We start from the raw sequence: 19,714 nt of genomic DNA, 5'->3' as shown, positions 1-19,714 counted from the left end.
TACTAGCAACGAAAGATGAAGATCGAACAATTATTTCAACTAGAATGTCATTGAAATTCTCAAACATTTACAACTACTAAAACTTCTACTCCATGGCTCAGGTAACCAAAGCATTAGGCTGTCATATATGGTAATCCCCTATGCGCCTGGTGAACCAGAATTAGTATCAGAAGAAATTACACAGCTCTCTACCGAATCCACAAATCCCACAGATAATGCATAGATCTTCAGAGTCTACAAGATCTTTATCCTAGCTACCATAGTCCATTAGCAGCAAAATGACCTATCTTTAGTTTTGTTATCTCCACACTTATATGTCCCTTTACTAGCAGATGATGATCAACTTCAAGTTGTAAAATCCATCTACATGGAAACTATTCCTGTTCTTTAGAGTCTTGAGCCTGCAAGAGTAAACCTGCACACACGGAGCATGGTGGGTCACGTAGTTCTTCAAGGCTAGTTCTCTGCTCCAGACAATCTGCATGATAAACATGACCACATACTAATACTGCCACAACTGAAAGCTCACAACAAGACACCGAACTCCCCAGAAAATTAAATTTTCGACTCAGTGGCTTCTCACAAATCCCACAGACCATCTTCGCTACATCTTGTGACACTGCATCCATCCCTAAGGAACTTGACCGGATTCTCTCTGGCCTGGAAAACACCTTCTCTCTATATTCTGGAAAAATTGGAAAATGTAGAAACACTGAATGGATGACCAAATGGATTCTCAAACAAAATAGAATGAAACAGAAAGCATTCCCTATGATTGAAATTGAATGCTAGTATTACAACACAAAGCATCCGAACATGGGACAAAGACATCATTGACATCATATAATGAATAATATTGCCAGTGAAATTCTCCACCAAAATATCAAGAATGTAAACTAACTTTGACACTACCACAAAAATTTCAAAATTAATATTCGTATAGTGAGAATAAGTATTAGAGACACACCTGCGTGTTGTCTGGATTGTGAGTTTGGTTGAGAAGCCAACTTAAAAGAAAGTCTATCATCATATGAAGAAATACCCTTGCCACGAGAAGAAGATGCACTAGCATGATTGGCAGAGTTACGTCGAGAATACTGGTGGCCATAGTAATGGCGTGAACGTTTCAAAAATATTGAACGACCAAGATTCTGATGATGATTTGCCATAGTTGTATGCGTATTTAGTAGCTTCATAGATCCATCTGTTATATCCAATGCAGCTGGCAGAGGGTGGGCACCGGGATCGCCTGAATGTGAAGGCTTTTGGAAAGAAGCAAAGAAAGGGGACAAATGACAGAAGTCAATCTCATCAATTATGTAATATGATATCAAAAGGAAGCAATGGATGCTTGTGAATTACTTTCATACTACTTCCAAAGATAAGCAGAAGTGTACATTCTGTATCTGCACAAGTTTATTCATGTATGACCTTATCAACCGGTTATGTAAAGAAAAATGAATAAGAATGATGAAAAGCAAAAAAGCAATTAATATTGGAGGAAATTTTTATTTATCATTGAAGGAATGGAAGAAGAAAGCCAACCTCATCTGACAACAGCTCCATGTTGGAAGTGCATTGAATTGCTTCTGCAATATTGGTTTAAGACAAAAAAAAATATTGATCATTAGTAATGGCTGATCCATAATGCACGTCAAGGAATACAAACTAAGAACAAAATGCAGTAGGAAAAAAGATAAAGGGACCATTTTCTTATTTCTTCTTGATTCTCAACGCAATCAAAATGTCATTGCCAGGATTACAATTCCATTTGGTTTATAGTTTGGTAAAAATGATTTTAATGAAATTGACTTTAAATTGTTGAATGTAATTGAAGTATGTAACTAAATTAATCTAAACCGCATATAACAAACAAAGGCTAACCAATTCCCACCATAGCTCCCAACACCATAACATGTAAATTACGGCACACCACATCAAATTCCAAATTCTAATCTTTAACTGCATTTTTATGGAACATAATCTGACTCACTCATGCACCGTGATTAACATCGCGCTAAGTCTTAATCCCAGTCCACCAGTACAAATAATAGCAAAAGAATATGCAATGTGATTATGAAGTGGTGAAACTAAACCATTCTAAGATCGATTATGCTAAAGTAAAAAGAAAACTGACCATTCTTCAAAGAGCAAAGGAGGACTAATTTTCTAAGTCAATTGTACGAGGTTAAAGTAAACACAAAATCTGTTCATAAAAAGAGAGGCAAAAATGCCCATTAAATATGTCCGTTTAAATTATGATAAATAGTTCTATATCCTCTCCTCTTACAACATTTTCTTACCAACCCTCTACTCATTAAAAAATAAATATATTAATTTTTTTATTTTTATGCTATAAAGGTGTAAAACATACTTCCTTTTTTCTCATTGAATGCTTTATTTAACTTGTAGGACATCACTCTAAAATTTCCAAAGTTCTGAACAGGTGGTAAAACTAAAAACCATCTACTGGGGAAACATTAAAAGAAAAAAGGAAAAAGAAAAATCTAGATGGGTTAATCAAGCGTTTCAATTTATAACACATTTTGCAGACCTATGACGTTTTCTCATGATCAATGGAACCTTTTGAAGAGAGAGAGAGAGAGAGAGAGAGGGTACCCGGAGAAGGAGAAGGGAGATGATGATCCCTGCGAGAGTGGGTGTGATAAGAAATTCGTTTGCGTTTGCCCATAGTAATTAAATTTGGTTTTATAAAAATAGAAAAAAGGGAAATTTGCGAATGGAGTTGATGGCTGAGAAAGAGCGAGCAATTATGGAGTTTATGAAGTGCGTCTATGGTTCTGCGCAAAGGGAAAACAAAGAATGAACGGTCAATAAGAGATTTTTACAGAGAGTGTGTGTGGAGCAGTTTCTGGCTTTCTTTGGAATGAATGAAATGAAAGAGGGGAAAGGGACTGATTTGTCATTTCCACACTCCTTTAACTTGGAATTTGGAAAGCACTAACTCAATCTGTGACCGACCATCATAGATTTTTGTCATGGCACCAAATTTCACAAAGCCCTCTGTTATGTTTTTCTTATACCTTCAAATTTTATATTTAAATATTTAGTTTAAACTATTTAAAAGAGCTTTTAAGAAATTTAATAGAAGCATTTAATTTTTTAATATAATTTATCTTAATAATTTTTAATATATTTTAAGTAATTTTAGGATTAAATCGTATTATAATAACTCATTGAATAAATGTTTAGTGTGATTAAATACACGCCTTAATTATATATTTATTTAATAAATTGTGGTATAAATTTAAATATGAAATTTATTGATGAAAATTAAATAAAAATTTTATTTTAATAAGTAAACTAAAAAGAGTTTATGAGAAATGTAATTTTTTCCATATTTTTTCAAAAACGGAACTCTTAATTAAGTTATATGATATCTTTAAAATCACCCTAAAATTATTTTTAATGCATATTAATGTATGAGTGTTAATTTAATTTTAATTAAAATTAAAGTTGAATTAAAAAAATATGACAACGATACGTATATAAGTATTAATAGGCTACTGGTTTAAATAATTTATATTTTATTGTTAAAAAATATGAAGTTAAATTCTGTGTATAAAAAAATTACCTTATAAAAAAAACTTATAATTTAAATAAATTTAAACTATATATTTTTATTATAAAGTTTAAAAGTATTTTCTTCAAATACAGAACAAATAAGTTTTATTATTAAACACATGAATCAATTAATATAAGATTGTTGAAATTTACTCAATAATTTAAATTTTAAAAAATATATTACAAAATATTCTGGATAATAATTTTATTCCACTGAAATAATATTATTTTCATTTGAAGATAGACGTAATTAAAAAAAGTTATAAACAACACTCAAGTGCTGTGCTGTTACCACCCTGTGTATGTATCATCTGTATAGCAACATCATCAGAGGGTGGTGCTAATCCACCTCCTTGTCCTTCTGCTTTCCTTTATTCACACCCACTCTCCTTTCTACACTCTTTCTAATTAGGTTCTTATGCATATACAACCAAAAATATTCTTTTCTTTCACGTTTTTTTATTAGTCTTTAGTATTAGGCTCAACTCCCAAATGCATGTTTAAAAAATGTTAAGCAAAGACAAAATAATTTATTTTTAAAATTATATTATTTTTATAGTCTTTTGAGTTTTGACTTGTATTTTAAAATTTTAATTTAAGTTACGCAAAAAATATATTGGGAATAAACTCATGAACAAGTCCAAGTCTTAAGCTATGGCCTAACTTTAATGAGAAAAATCATGCTTATAATACACCTCAACAAAACTTTATAATATGACTAAAGTGGTGAGAATTAGCATATATATGCATAAAAACCAAAGTTTGAATCTTAAAATTTGAAAATCCTTACATTCTCTTCCTCTTCTCCCAATTACACAAAAAAGCTCAACATAATCTATCCTCCATAGAAACAAGCCAATTAACTATAAACATTCTAATGTTTTCTTGAGGATTAATTTTCTTCTTCTTCTTTTTTCATAAAATTCAATCTATCTTCTATGAGACTTTTTACTCATACAATTTTTTTTTCTTTTAAGTGAAAGTTTTTTTGTCTCTATTATCTTTTCCTCCTCTATCCTTTCATCTATTGGGTTTCTTTAGTCACTTTTTTTTTTGTTACAACCGAACGAACAGAGCTTTTATTTTACACCCAACATTTATTTCATAATTCCCCATTTGGTCCAAAATTTATTTTTTGTGTGCGTAAATAGAGTCTTAAGTTGCTAATAATTATTTTCCACAAGTTGATTTAACCTTTTATTAGACTATATGCTATTTGAGAAGAAGAAAAATAAAAAATTAATCCAATCTGTTTTTTACAGCTCCAATGATGTTCTCCTGTAAAGAAAAATTGTGAATATTTTTTAGAATTTTTCTTTATACATTTATTTTGGAACTTTAGGAATGCAAGACTCTTTAGAATTTAGCATGTGCTTGCACTTCTTTATTTATCTATCATATATTTATATGAAGATAATTTTACAAAAAATATCTTTCAACCAAAAAAAATGCAGTTTTGTAGGGCCCTACTTTTTATCACGGGAAAACAAAGAGAGGGGCTCATGCCCAAAAACCAGCTAAGCTCAACAAGTGTACGGTCCTACTTAACTACGCAAATTTACAAAAAGGTTTAGATGGCCCAGATCAATTTTTGGGCCAGGCCCGACACTTGCCGAAGCACCTTATTATATGCAGAGAGAACTCTTTTTTAGCCGAGCATTGAGATTCAACTAATATCACTAAAAATGAAAATCGTATAAAGTGGAAGTAAACATCAAAAGTTGCGGAAGAGTTTCAATTTTCTTTTCGTATCTTGCTAAAACATATCACAATATAGCAGTAAAATGAGGTTAATAATCATAAAAACCAAACCAGAAGTTTAAGTTTAAAACATAAAAACAAGTAACACAAGGAAGTAGACAATAGGTGAACCCTAAAAACTTGGTAGCTCTCAGCGTCAGAGTCCAGATCCAAAATACGTCGTGAAGATGGGATCAAAAGGAAAGATCCAAAAGGAGCCAAAGAGAATATCCAATTGAAGGAAATTTCGCTGCCCCATAGTTCTATGAACGTGTGACACTGTACACCAATATAGAGCTTATATAAAGAAGAACCTACTCAAACAATTCACTGGCTTTAGCTTAAAATGCGGGGACATGAAATAAAAAACAACGAAATAAACCTTCCAATTATAAAGTTTGACACGTTTAAAATTGGTAGTACAACTCTACAGTGTTTTAATTGGGAAAACATTGTTGTCATCCTCACACGAACTACTATATGTTTTTATATAAAAAGAAAGTTGCATTCTTTATTTTTATTTGTTAAACTTTGAATCATGTTAGTGTTATTTTTGAACCATCTTGGATTAGAGAAACATGGTTATTTGATACAAGCAAAGGACTAACTGACGTGAATTGAATTACCTTGGTGTGGATAAGGGTTAGGTGCCAATAAAAACCCTTCATGTCCACTCCATTTCATCACCTCGAAGCATAAAACGGCGTCCACACAAACTCTTTAAAATTATCAATAGCCACTCAATTCGTAACATGCGGACAAGCAATAACCCTTTCGCAATCTGAAAAATAAAATTAATTACTACTGATCTGTGTAATGAATTTTTAAATTTCTTATATTTCTAAGCAGTTTTTCTGACGCAAACTGTGTGGTTGGTTATCTGAAAACCAAATCTTATCCCAAAACCTCGTTGTGTACCTAAGAACCGTAAATGCCACCATCTATTTATTTATTACATGTTCATCCTACACAATAAAATAATCCCCGAACACCAAGATATGATTCACAGTTTAACTTGAACCGTTTACTTTCTCTACGGATGAAAAAAAAAACATTATCTTATATGAAATCTGTCACAACAATACGATGTGCTTCTTGTATTCCCACAGTTATTTGTTTTTAAGAATATGTATCATAAGCTTGCGTGAAAGAAATTTCTTCGTTTATTAATGCACAGTTTCACTCAGCATATTTTTAAATGGTTTTCTCACTGAGCAGTTGGGAGATATTTTAGCTCGAATTGACCATCAAGTTGGTGCTGTCAATTCAAGTTCACATCTTTCGTGAGATCCTGAGGATTATAACGCGTGTAATATCTATCGTTTCTAATAAAATGGGTTTAATATATTAATATATCATTAACGAAGCTATCAAACTAGTGATGATAAAGTTGCTCTGCAAATTCTTAACTAATATTATTGTGTGGAGGGATTAATCAGTGGTGCAATGAAATTAAACCCGTGGATACTCTTTCTAGATCAATCTGGTTCTTTTCTTTTCAAAAGGATGGAAATGTACGTTGCTTCTGAATATGACAATCATATCACAATTATTATTAATATAAATATATAATATAACAAATTTAAATAAAAGTTCAACCGTTAGTATAAATATTATAAATTTCTATTAATAATAAAATATATTATATCAATAATATGATCTGCTGGTTATATAAGTTTTAAAACATTTAACTGATATAATAGATTTCTTTAGATTTATTCACCTGTTAAATCAGCGGGTCTTTTGACATATTTCTTTTTTACTATTTATATTATATATACATTAAGAACGTATCAGAAATTATTATTATTATTTGGGTAGGTGTGAGAAGGATGTAATCCAGACATTCAAAGAATATATATGGAATCAGTCTAATGGAACGAGCAGAACATGCCACGTGGACTTTGCATGGACGGTAGATAAGTAAAAACATTTCTATAATCTATTTTATTCTATTATGTTCATATGTTATGCACTCTCTATATCTCTCCCATTACCTTATGGTTTAGTCCATAACATGGCCCTTAGTCCCAACTGATATGTCGACAAGTAATGAGGTTCCATTTCCCATGATAAGGAAAGGGATGCTAAAAGGTAAATTTAGCTCTTTCAGTACAAACACCACCATATATCTTCTTTGTCATTTCTCGTCCCTTATTCATTTTATTATTTAACACAACCCATGCTAATTACAGTTTTTAACGTTCAAATTAATAAACAATAAGTGTTTTTTAACATATTTTAATGAATGTAAATTATCCAATTAACTGAGTTAATGACTCAATCATAACATGATTGTGAAAAATTGGACCACGGATACAGCCACTGCACCATACAAATGTGCACGGATGTGGGGCACGAGACATTATTTAACTTCACACTAGAAATGGCAGTGAGATGTTCATAGAGTTTGAATGGGGGACCCAACAAGGCCAATGCATGTAAATTGATTAGTAACTATACATACAAACAATAATGTGGAATGAAATCCTTTTCTTTCGAGTTACATGGTTGGCAAGTTATTGATTAATTAATAAATGATAACCAAATAATGCTCCGACCGAGTTCATGGAATATTAGATTCGCACAATAACACATGCAATGCTGATTCAAACAACTCCTAGTGATCCCCTCGAAAACCTCCTCCAACCAAACCTTAAAAAGACGACAATAATCCTTTTCCACAAATGATGATTTTGGATCTACCTTTACCAATTTCAAAGCTAACACATATATGTGCCTTCGAAAGCTACCTTTGGTCCCATTCGGACCCTCCACCACCCATGACAGCACAATCTTAGCTTCGCTTGCTCAATCCCTATTGCCAGGTATTAATGAAGTTTGAAGCCATTTTTTAATTTTATTTCAATGAATAATATTAGTTACGTATGGTTTGGAGTATATCACACTGCAAAGTACAAACTAACTGGAAATAAAAGGAATTTAATTGAAGCAATAAACATTGTTTATATGGTTAAGCTGTCTTTGCGTGATGGGGAACACTAACCAGTGAATGAATGGTATGCAAATAATATTAGTGAAATGTTTGAGCGCTGATTTGGACGATGACTTCCTAACGCTATTGGATCATGTATCTACCTGTATGTTGACTTAAAGCCAGATTTTTTGTTCAACTCTTCTTTTTTCATTTGAAAAACTCAAATTTAGCAAAAAATAATAATAATTCTGTAGTTAGTTAACGAATTATAATACTTAATGGATGAAATTGTAACTTATAATACTTTTATTTTTAATTATAATATTATATTTATAAAATTATGTTACTTTAGCGTTCCATTCCATGGCAACAAAATTTCGTTTTTTAGAGAGTTTAAAATAAAACACTCGTTATAATATTATATTTTAAAATGTAGTATTTGATACTTGGATTTGGAGACGATTTTAACTCTTTTCTATTTAATTATTTTTGGTGATGTATGTTATTAGGTTTTATCACGTCAATAGCAAATATTGTTAGATTTGAATTACAAGGGTCATAAGTTTGAAGCTACCAAGTCCCAAATGCTTCTAAGTCATTTTCCATGTTGTTTTACATTAACAAAATTTAATTTCGTTGTTCACGTATATAAGGCCTCCCTTAAATTTTAATTATTTTTTTGTTAATTAGTTTATTGATTATTTAAATAGTATTAAATTTATTACTTTTTTATAAAACCTACGAGAGGCGAGAGTGATGGATTTTTAGTTTATAAATTAATTAATTCAATTTTATTCATTCTATATTATAAATTCGAATTCTTTTTTAAAATAAAACAATTTAACCTCTTATAATTATCAAGTCACAATTTTTTCATATTCATTTTTTTCAGTTATTATTTATTGACTTAATCAAGTTTGTATTATAAATTTGAGTTTTTATTTTTAAATAATAAAATTTTAATTAAAATATATTAATAGTGTAAATTTTTTATACCATTATTCAATCTGAATTGTCGGATTTTTATAATAATCACTTTAAAAGTTATAGTCATAATAATTTCAACTTTTACTTTTCTTAAACATAAAATCGTGATATATTATCTCAAGTCAAGGATATATTTTTTTGATAAACTAAAATTTAAGATAAAATTAATTTTAATTAATATTGATTTAAAATGTTGATATATTATACCAATAAAGACTATATGTCCTAATTATAATATTTTGTCTATAAATTTTTAATTTAATTTACATTTAATATATTAAAATTTTATTATTAATAACAATATATATATATATATATATATTTTTTTTTAAATGTAAAAGTATTGTGCGATGCACAAAAAATTGAAACATTTCCACTGCTATAAGACTAAAGTAATGATATTTGATATTGCTAGAAAATAAATCAAGAAATATTTTAAGGAATATAATTATTGTATTTTATTCAACAATTTTAATAAAATAAAATATTCATTATTAATAAAAACACCTATTATCATACTTTATTTTTTAACATATTAATTTTATCATTATTAATCAATAATAATATTTTTTATACATTTTAATTTATAAGTTGGATATATGCATATATCAGATTTATCTAAATTTTAAAATATCCAAACAATGTACTAATTTTCATACAAGTAATGCTAAAAAAAGACAACGCATCCAGGAACTTAATTGCTGAAGAACATTGAATTCTAACTTTAATTTAAATTATTTAATTTTTTGTTTAAACCCTCAAATTCTCACTTTTTGAATATTTTTAAAATATAAATCAAATAGGTTAATTTAGTTTTTTGTTTAAAACTCAACGATAAAAAATATTATTCCAGATAAAAAGTCACTACTCAAATTATAATCTTATACTGTATCTTTCAATTTTTAATAAAATTTCACCGTTTTTTTTCTTTAATTTGTATAATTATTTCACATTTTATTTTTAAAATTTAATTATTTAAATAAAAAATGTGAACTTGAGAAATTTAGATATAAAAATAAACAAGGAACCAATTTTAAAATTTCAAATAAAAGAATTTAATTAGTTAGAATTTAAAAAAAGAACTCGTAATATTAAGTTTAAAAAAAGGAAAGAAAATGTAAATAAAAAGGTCATTGTGCGAATCTAAGAAAGGGTCAATATCAGCCGTTAGCTCCTATCTGAGAGAATATAAATGGTAGGCCATATCGTAATTGCATCTTTTGTGTCATTCGAACTGAACGACAGCGAAAGTTCGTCAATCGGAATTTTATGTTTTTATTATGCATTCCCGCTAACTTCAGTTTTTAATATTAATGTTAAATATTTTTAAATAATTTTTTATTAAAATTAGTTTATTTTTTACTATAATTAATATTATTAATAATTTAAATTCAGTAATAAAAACTATGTTTTTCTTGTGTCATTGGTGGGCCCCCCCCCAAAAAAAAAGGATAATTGATTAAAATATGAAATTTGCTTTCCCAAGTAAGAAGTAAAGTGGTGGTAAGGAGAAAAGCTGATTCGGGCAGCGGATGCGTTCGAAATACGCTGCTTCAGATAGGTACCACCTCATCATCAAAACACCCAGGCTAACCAAAATAATAATAATAAATAAATATTTAATTTTTTTAATATTTTAATAATTACTTTAATAGAACGATATTTTATTCTAATTTTGTATAGATAAAATGATAATAATAATAAAAAAATCGTCAAAAAGAGAAAGAAAGAAGGAAAAAACTGGTTACATATGCACCCTCTCCTCCACAACGTACAAAGCTTGTAAACGTTAATTAAAAGCAAAATGTGTTTCTACGTGAAAAAAGTGAAAGTAAAAGTGAAAAATGCTGCGTCATGGTTGTTTACCTTTAATGGGTGAGTTTTTAAAATTTGTAACGAGTATAATATAAGTCTAGTAATATGTATTATTATATATTTTTGGTTTTCAATTTTTCATAACCTTAAAATAATTTGTGTTTTACAATATATATCCCATATACGTATACGCCCGTGTATGCAAATATTATTATTACAAAAACATACATTCACTGTTTATGCAATCATTCGATTATATTTGAAGTGGAATTTAATTACTTATTACAATAATTAATGGGTAATTTTGTTGTATTTTCTTTAATCTGTTTTAGATTTATTGATATTAAAATTTTATATGCTATCATGTATTTATTTATCGATTTATAGATGAATTGGCAAAAGTTTCACCTCCAACACGTGATTTTTCAAGTTTAAATTTCAATAAATATTTATTAATTGGTATTATTTAATATTTTATGTCAAATGTATAAAAATTATAATCTTTTAATATAAATATAAAAATACATAATAAAATTATTGACGTAAATTTCACTAAAAATACACAAAAATTTATTAGAATTTTATGTTATAACATTAACCGACAAAAACAATAAGAAACAGATGGAATTTATGGTAACTTTTTTCATTAAATGTTTTTCATTTTTCTTTTCAAATACTATTTTAAGAAAATTGATCAGAATTTTATTTTCTTTGTTAGTGACAAAATTAAAAAACGAAATGAAATGAATTAAAAAATCATTAAAATATAAAAATAAGATTACATTAAAGTAAAATAAAAAAGTATAACAAATAATGTAATATAATTAAAAAAAGGAGATGCATATTAATGATGATTAAGCAGTTATATATTAAAGTTGTGTAAAGATAAAAGGCAAGTGTAACAGCACTGCTAAGTAACAGTAATAATCCAATATTATTTTATATTATAATGAATAATGTTTGGTCAGGTTGCCAACTGTCAGGAAGGTGGTAATCCAATTTTCGAATCTCGTGGGGATTATTATACTGCACTGCCCATCACATTCTGTTTTACTCGTTCTTTTTATATGTATATAAATACTAAAGAGTGTCGTTAAGAAAAAAAATTCCACACGTTGAAATTAAATACAGGGTTGATTATTTTATATGTATTTGTTGTAAAATATATATAAAATAAAAAGTGAATTTTTAATTGTAATTACATCATGTAACCAGACTCGAATAAGATTCATTTTTTCTGGTACACAAAATTTTACAAAAGAAAGGTGGTATTCCTGTTTTGTTTTTTGGTTTCTTATGAGCCCCTGATAACACTCGTAAAATTTTTATATTTATCAATTTTTATGTGTAATTAAAGATATATAATAAAGATTAATAATAAAATTCTTTATTAACAATTATGATATTCAATATTATTAATAAACTATTTTTAATTGTATTATATAAATTTTAGTAAAAAGTTGGTATACATAATTTTTATTGTGTATATTTCAACACACATTTAAAATTGCATATTTGTTTAACTTAAAAATAAAAAATAAAAACACGGCCAAGCATGCAACTGCAAAACATTATTTTACTCCTCTAGAGAAACTCATTGAATTAAAAAAATTCACACAAAAGAAAATATTGACATAACTAGCTTTTTTTCTTTTCTTACTTGAGTTACATTTTCCATCTTTGCTTTCCGTTTATTTTTTAATGTTTCACGCGTTTATATATTTTACACGTAGTTACTGAGTTCTCACTTTATCGCGTATGATTTTTTTAAATAATAAAAATAAATTATTAAAAAAAATTTACATACATAAAAATTTAAATTAAGACTTTACTTAAGTAATATTAAACTACTTATTACTTGGATTGATTTTTTTTAATGTGTATTAATAATACATAATATATAAATAATAAGTTATCATACAATTTTTATAATATAATCAAAATTAATGTATTTATGATATTAAAATTATACTTACAAAATATTATTCGTTAATTACCTATACTGTGTCATTATAATCGTATTAAAAAAACACGGTACTAATTAACATTTTGATATAACTTTTTATACTTTAAGTCCATCATGATTTATTATATTATTGACAATCATTAATTTTATAATAATTGTTTTTAAAAAATATATTTATGATAATTTTAATTAAATAATAGGATAAAAAACTATACTGATAGTATATTAAAATTAAGATCGTTTTATATAATAATAAAATCTGAACTTTGTGACGCTGACAAATTACTCAATTCTCTTGACCTCGTATGTTTGTGCATATAAACACATACAAAGTTGAATTTAATATATTTTTTTTCATCATTTGATAAATAATGTTTAATAATATGTCTGATTAAAAAAATAATTTAATATTTTTAAAAATAAAAAAATATAAATTTATATTATATTTTATTTTTAAAAATATAAAACTGTTTTTAAAAAGGAAATTAAACATATTATAAATAAATATTTAATGTTTACTTCGTATGGAAAGCTTGAGTTTAGTGGTTGAAAAACCTCAATAACATTGAAGATTGCAAGAGAAGTATTTATATACATTGGAATTTTTTTGAACATTAGATTGAATCATTTTAAAAAATATTATCCAAATTTAACGATTTTCCTATTTTACCGGTCAAGTAATTTTGATTTTAAATTCAAACTCAATCTGTTATCAAAATAACTTGGATTTGTTTAGTTTGTTAATTTTCCTATGTTTTTTAAGTTTAAAAAAAAAAAAAATTTAGGCCAGGAATGGACACCAAAAGGATGTTGCATGGCATCACGTGCTTGAAACTCGATGCACTTCAACGAGTTTATCGCGTCCTTTCATTATAAGAAAACAGTGGATTAGCAATGAAATTAACGACCACTTAAAACCAGTATCGATTTATATCTGATTTAATGATAAAAAAAGGTAATATAACCAATAAAAGACAAACAATAATTTTTAATAATTGCTAGTAATCCAGTCACTAAGATTAAATCAGAAACCTTAGCCACTAATGCAATCATTTTAAAAGGATCTAATGCTTTTCAATACTGCACTTTTTAGTAACCTGAAATGTTTTATACCTTTGTTTAATCTTTCAAATGTTCCTCAAAGCAAGTTTAAGTTGGTCTATTACCAACGAATTACTTGTAGTTAATATTGATTAATCTCTGACAATTTTTATTCGAATTTACGAATAATCCCAACAAAAAAATTGTTTCGAGAGTAATTTCATAAAATTGAATAAGCCAAAAAAAAAAAAAAAAACTAGCGCATCAATAGTGAAAAACAAGCCCGAGTCACATACACTGGGAAAAACATTCTTAACTCATTACACGTGTTAGTGATCAATGCAGAATTAAACTCCTATAATATTTATGTAATTCAATCATCCCTATATAGAAGTTTGAATGTGCATTTTTTTAGAATATGATAAATTTGTATACGTATTTTCCTTTTTTGTACAACAATGAGTACTTTTCATTTTATGAACTCTCATATTAAATTTTAATATTATTTGATATTTTCAATTAGGGAAAAGGAGCAAGCAATAAAAAAGATGGACAATGAGTTTTCCATTCACAATTTCATACTTTATCAACATGTCCAGACAATGCATTAAACAATCTAGCCAAACACAGATATTATATAGAAAAAATTTGAATTGTTATTTTCCATAAAAAACACTAAAGGAATTTTTTTTATATAATAAACATGAGTTGTCATTTTTTTCAGAGCGAGACAACTATTACCATCATTTTATTTTTAAGATAATGTAATTTTAAAAATCATTGATATGCGAATGTGATGTATATTTTATAAGCTTTCATTTAATTTTATTTTAAATAATTAATCAGTCAAAGAAAACGTATTTCTAAAATATTAAGATATTTATAAATGAATAATAAATATTTTTTTTAACATGGTTTATGTATATTGATAAAGAAATAGTAAATTGCACAAATAAATGGATAGGGATGGGAACTGGAAAGTGAAAAGGGAGGAATTGAAAGAGCCGAGTCACCCTAGAATTAAGATCTGGCAAGTAGACAAATTAGTGAAATTACAGATATTGGTTAAAAAAAATGATATTCTGAACCACACACCATCTTCTGTGTATCTCCAGTCATCATTCCCACCCCTATCTTCTCTCTCTGTCACATATAAAACCCTCCCAATTCCAACTTCAGCACACACACATACACACCATTCCTCATTCTTATTCTCTTCTCTCATTCCTTTCAGCACCAGCCATGGGAGCAGCAATACTCCCAGATCTCGGAACCGAGATTTTGATTCCGGTTTGCGCCATCATTGGAATCGGCTTCGCCCTGTTCCAGTGGGTGCTCGTCGCTAAGGTCAAACTCTCCGCCGCCAGAGACGCTTCCCCCAACGCCGCCGGTAAAAATGGCTACAACGATTACCTCATCGAAGAAGAAGAAGGCCTAAACGACCACAACGTCGTTCTCAAATGCTCCGAAATCCAAAACGCCATTTCCGAAGGTCTCTCTCTCTCTCTCTCTCTCTTTGGGGTTCTGAGATCTACCCTCGTGTCTTGTCTTTTGTCTTTCCCTCTCTTTTTTCGAAAAATATTTTAAAAATTGAAAATTGTTGAGTCGGTGCGGTTTTAAATTTTGTGGGTAGATCTTCTTGTGGTTCTGCATGGTTTGTTTGGATTTTGATCGCAGAAGTTATTGATTTGAATTTTCCTTAATGGGTTAAAATTCTTTTATAGTTCGACTGCGAGAGCTTCTACTGTGATTTTTTTAACGTGCCATCTGTGTTCATCTCATGGATAAAATCTTATGTTTTTAACTATTAAAAGATCTATCTTGGTTATGGAATTTGGAGGTACACGTTTCAGTCCCGTTGTAAGTAATTTGCAATCAAATTGGTTTGGTGCAGTATTGTTTTCCTCTGGTTTTCTTATTCCCCTTTTTGCTTCACAAAAGTTTTTGGCTCATAAGCAAGAAAAATCGTATATGAGACCAAGTACGTGTTGTTTGATAATAAGCTGGCCTTGTGAAGTTGTTTTTTATAACATTTCATTTGCAATTGGATTTGATCTTCCGTTTTGAGCAGTGTTTGTGCTGCTTATTTACCTGTTGGTGGCTTTGTTGAAAAAGTTTGTGTGGTCTTGGATACTGCGATCTTATTTGTCTTAGACTGGAGGTTCTACGATCCTTGTTTTTGAATTTGAAGATTTTGAATTTATTAGAGACAAAAGAGGCACTCTAAATGAGTGCTTTATTAGTGGACCTTACAGTCCCTATTTCTAGACGAGTTTTTTTGACTTTTTTCCATATTTACCCTGTCATTCCCAATAATTTACAATATTTTGCCCGATAATCTCTTAGTTCTAATCAGTTTAAATTTAATGTTAATCGAGCTGCTATTGGTTGCATCCATTGTTTAGCTAGAACTCTGCATTTTACTCGACCTGTAATTTTTTGGATATGTTCTATGCTGCTGGTTCATTTATTTCTGGTGTTTGAATGTAAACAGGAGCAACCTCTTTCCTCTTTACTGAATACAAGTACGTGGGAATCTTCATGGTGGCTTTTGCCGTTTTGATATTCCTTTTCCTTGGATCTGTGGAAGGGTTCAGCACTAGCTACCAGCCTTGCACCTATGATCAGACTAAAATGTGTAAGCCAGCTCTTGCCACTGCACTATTCAGCACGGTATCTTTCCTGCTTGGTGGCATCACATCGCTTATTTCTGGATTCCTTGGAATGAAAATTGCAACTTATGCCAATGCAAGAACCACCCTGGAGGCAAGAAAGGGAGTTGGGAAGGCTTTCATTACAGCATTTAGATCTGGTGCAGTTATGGGTTTTCTCCTTGCTGCAAACGGTCTATTGGTTCTTTACATTGCCATCAACTTGTTCAAGATTTACTATGGTGATGACTGGGGTGGTCTATTTGAGGCCATCACTGGTTATGGTCTTGGTGGGTCTTCTATGGCTTTGTTTGGAAGAGTTGGTGGAGGTATCTATACTAAAGCTGCTGATGTTGGTGCTGATCTTGTCGGAAAGGTTGAAAGAAACATTCCCGAAGATGACCCTAGAAATCCAGCTGTAAGAATAGAACCCCTATAACTAGTTCCCTTATTTGATTATCAAACATTCTTTATTATTTGCCTATGTCTGAATAAATAATTGTGTACTCAGGTGATTGCTGATAATGTTGGGGATAATGTTGGGGATATAGCTGGTATGGGATCTGATCTTTTTGGTTCATACGCTGAGTCATCCTGTGCTGCTCTTGTTGTTGCTTCCATCTCTTCTTTCGGGGTGAATCATGAGTTGACTGCTATGTTATACCCTCTGCTCATCAGTTCTGTGGGCATCCTCGTCTGTTTGCTCACCACCTTATTTGCAACTGACTTTTTTGAGATTAAGGCTGTAACGGAGATTGAACCAGCTTTGAAAAAGCAGCTCATTATTTCCACTGCATTGATGACTATTGGGATTGCAATTGTTAGTTGGATTGCACTCCCGTCGTCATTCACTATCTTCAATTTTGGAGCTCAAAAGGTCGTCAAGAACTGGTAAGTTTCATAACTACTGTTAGGAATCACCTTTCTAGCGAAGCAAACTTTCAAGGATGGGTTCTTGTCTATTTATAGAATAATGAATGGTAAATTTTTTTTTGAGGACTCATACCATGGGGGATTGATTTTGGCCTGCAGGCAGCTATTCTTGTGTGTTGCTGTTGGTCTTTGGGCGGGGCTTATTATCGGATTTGTGACTGAGTACTATACTAGCAATGCGTATAGGTAAGTGATTTTGGGTCATATTTTACATTCTTACCTCTGCATCTGTACCATCAGATATTTAAGTTGACTTTACTTTTTTTCGTCTGATTTTGCAGTCCTGTACAAGATGTTGCAGACTCCTGCAGGACTGGTGCTGCAACTAATGTTATATTTGGCCTTGCCTTGGGATACAAGTCCGTTATTATTCCGATATTTGCTATTGCAATTAGTATTTTTGTTAGTTTCAGTTTTGCTGCAATGTATGGTATTGCCGTTGCTGCACTTGGAATGCTTAGTACCATAGCCACCGGACTGGCTATTGATGCATATGGTCCAATCAGTGACAATGCTGGAGGTATTGCTGAAATGGCTGGGATGAGTCACAGAATTCGAGAGAGAACTGATGCCCTTGATGCTGCAGGAAATACCACTGCCGCCATAGGGAAGGTGTGGATTGTTTTTAAAAGCTCTCTTTAGACCCAATTCATTGAGTTCATGGAAACATCACTTTTCCTGCTAGGTGCCTGATATCTTGTTGTTCTGTTTTAGGGCTTTGCGATTGGTTCGGCTGCCCTTGTGTCTCTTGCCCTGTTTGGTGCCTTTGTGAGCCGGGCTAATATTACAACAGTTGATGTGCTGACTCCAAAGGTTTTTATTGGATTGATCGTGGGTGCCATGCTTCCTTACTGGTTTTCTGCCATGACCATGAAGAGTGTGGGAAGTGCTGCTCTGAAGATGGTTGAGGAAGTACGCAGGCAATTCAATACCATTCAAGGCTTGATGGACGGAACTGCTAAGCCTGACTATGCTACATGTGTTAAGATCTCCACTGATGCTTCAATTAAAGAAATGATTCCACCTGGTGCTCTTGTCATGCTCACACCCCTTGTCGTTGGGATCCTTTTTGGTGTAGAAACTCTTTCTGGTGTCCTTGCTGGATCTCTGGTGTCTGGTGTACAGGTAATGTTTCACACACCCCCGATTTATTATTTTAGTAGTTTTCACTCAACAACTTGTTTCTCTTTGTCCTTCACTCTTTCTCCCTTTTATTATTTACTTCTAAGGCTTAATTGTGTGCCATGTTTACAGATTGCTATCTCTGCATCTAACACTGGTGGTGCTTGGGATAATGCCAAGAAGTACATTGAGGTAAATATATTGTTGGGTAGTTTGAGCTGTATTATTAATTATGTCTAATAAAATTAGTGATGTTTATTTTATGGGATATATTTGGTGTGATAGGCTGGTGCTACTGAGCATGCAAGAACCCTTGGTCCAAAAGGGTCGGATTGTCACAAGGCAGCTGTAATTGGTGACACCATTGGAGACCCATTGAAGGATACCTCTGGACCGTCACTCAACATCCTTATCAAGTTGATGGCCGTTGAGTCTCTTGTGTTTGCTCCCTTCTTTGCTACACACGGTGGCTTACTCTTCAAGATCTAAGATTTGATAGAAAAGAGCATCATCGTCCATCAATTTCCTGCAATGGCAGAACAAGGAAAAACCGTCCTTTTACTACCATGCTTTTTATTTGTTAGTCTTAACTCAGTTGTCATGTCAATTCCCCTCCCTCTTTTCCCGACCTTAAAAAAACAGTAGTATTTTGTCTCTCATATGTAGCTTTAAGATACTTAATTAGGCTGAATCCGCAGAGAAAAGTTTCCTTGTAAAGTGGAGGTTGTTGTTGATGATGATGATATTTACAATTTTCTGCTTAGCTGTTGCTTCATTAGAACAGCTAGGCTATCGATATGGTCATTTTTTATATTTCTTTACCATTTCTTTTTATTATGTTGTCTGTTTCTGTCGGTGTTTGCAATTGAACTAATTCAATTAAAACTGAAAATAATTACTAAATAGTAAAGAATGTTGGATTTAAATTTCGAAGTC

At 30.4% G+C, this 19,714-nt stretch overlaps 2 protein-coding genes across 6 annotated transcripts; one reads left to right on the top strand and one right to left on the bottom strand.

Annotated features, from left to right (window-relative positions):
* Positions 1 to 2,877, bottom strand: LOC113847802. 3 transcript variants are annotated; one of them, XM_027477090.1, is made up of 5 exons: positions 2,620 to 2,877; positions 1,546 to 1,589; positions 1,363 to 1,406; positions 968 to 1,262; positions 1 to 685 (listed from the first exon to the last, which is right to left on the bottom strand). In XM_027477090.1, the coding sequence occupies exons 3-5, from the start codon at positions 1,366 to 1,368 to the stop codon at positions 375 to 377; spliced, it is 612 nt and encodes a 203-aa protein (XP_027332891.1). In that variant the 5' UTR covers positions 1,369 to 1,406; positions 1,546 to 1,589; positions 2,620 to 2,877; the 3' UTR covers positions 1 to 374. The 3 variants fall into 3 exon arrangements, with proteins under 3 accessions (XP_027332891.1, XP_027332889.1, XP_027332890.1); XM_027477088.1 differs by lacking the exon at positions 1,363 to 1,406; XM_027477089.1 differs by lacking the exons at positions 1,363 to 1,406; positions 2,620 to 2,877 and adding an exon at positions 1,994 to 2,013.
* Positions 2,878 to 15,126: 12,249 nt separating this feature from the next.
* LOC113847663 (pyrophosphate-energized vacuolar membrane proton pump) lies at positions 15,127 to 19,656 on the top strand. 3 transcript variants are annotated; one of them, XM_027476897.1, is made up of 8 exons: positions 15,127 to 15,564; positions 16,567 to 17,141; positions 17,235 to 17,614; positions 17,756 to 17,842; positions 17,938 to 18,268; positions 18,371 to 18,781; positions 18,911 to 18,970; positions 19,064 to 19,603. In XM_027476897.1, exons 1-8 carry the CDS (start codon positions 15,315 to 15,317, stop codon positions 19,265 to 19,267), a joined length of 2,298 nt encoding a protein of 765 aa, XP_027332698.1. In that variant the 5' UTR covers positions 15,127 to 15,314; the 3' UTR covers positions 19,268 to 19,603. The 3 variants fall into 3 exon arrangements, with proteins under 3 accessions (XP_027332698.1, XP_027332697.1, XP_027332699.1); XM_027476896.1 differs by having other exon boundaries at positions 15,196 to 15,564; positions 18,371 to 18,970; XM_027476898.1 differs by lacking the exon at positions 18,911 to 18,970 and having other exon boundaries at positions 15,198 to 15,564; positions 18,371 to 18,633; positions 19,240 to 19,656.
* The last annotated feature ends 58 nt before the right edge of the window (positions 19,657 to 19,714 follow it).

This window comes from Abrus precatorius, unplaced genomic scaffold (genome assembly GCF_003935025.1).
Source record: "Abrus precatorius isolate BTA unplaced genomic scaffold, Abrus_2018 Scaffold8, whole genome shotgun sequence".
Taxonomy (NCBI): Eukaryota; Viridiplantae; Streptophyta; class Magnoliopsida; order Fabales; family Fabaceae; genus Abrus; species Abrus precatorius.
This window is presented reverse-complemented; position numbering and strand designations above follow the sequence as displayed.

Coding starts and splice junctions, on each gene's coding strand:
- LOC113847802 (XM_027477088.1), bottom strand. CDS start 2,692: ATGGGCAAACGCAAACGAATTTCTTATCACACCCACTCTCGCAGGGAT. Junction 1,590..2,619: donor TCTCCCTTCTCCTTCTCCGG/GTACCCTCTCTC, acceptor CCAATATTGCAG/AAGCAATTCAATGCACTTCC. Junction 1,263..1,545: donor TGGAGCTGTTGTCAGATGAG/GTTGGCTTTCTT, acceptor TCTTTCCAAAAG/CCTTCACATTCAGGCGATCC.
- LOC113847663 (XM_027476896.1), top strand. CDS start 15,315: ATGGGAGCAGCAATACTCCCAGATCTCGGAACCGAGATTTTGATTCCG. Junction 17,615..17,755: donor CAAAAGGTCGTCAAGAACTG/GTAAGTTTCATA, acceptor TTTGGCCTGCAG/GCAGCTATTCTTGTGTGTTG. Junction 18,269..18,370: donor CCACTGCCGCCATAGGGAAG/GTGTGGATTGTT, acceptor GTTCTGTTTTAG/GGCTTTGCGATTGGTTCGGC.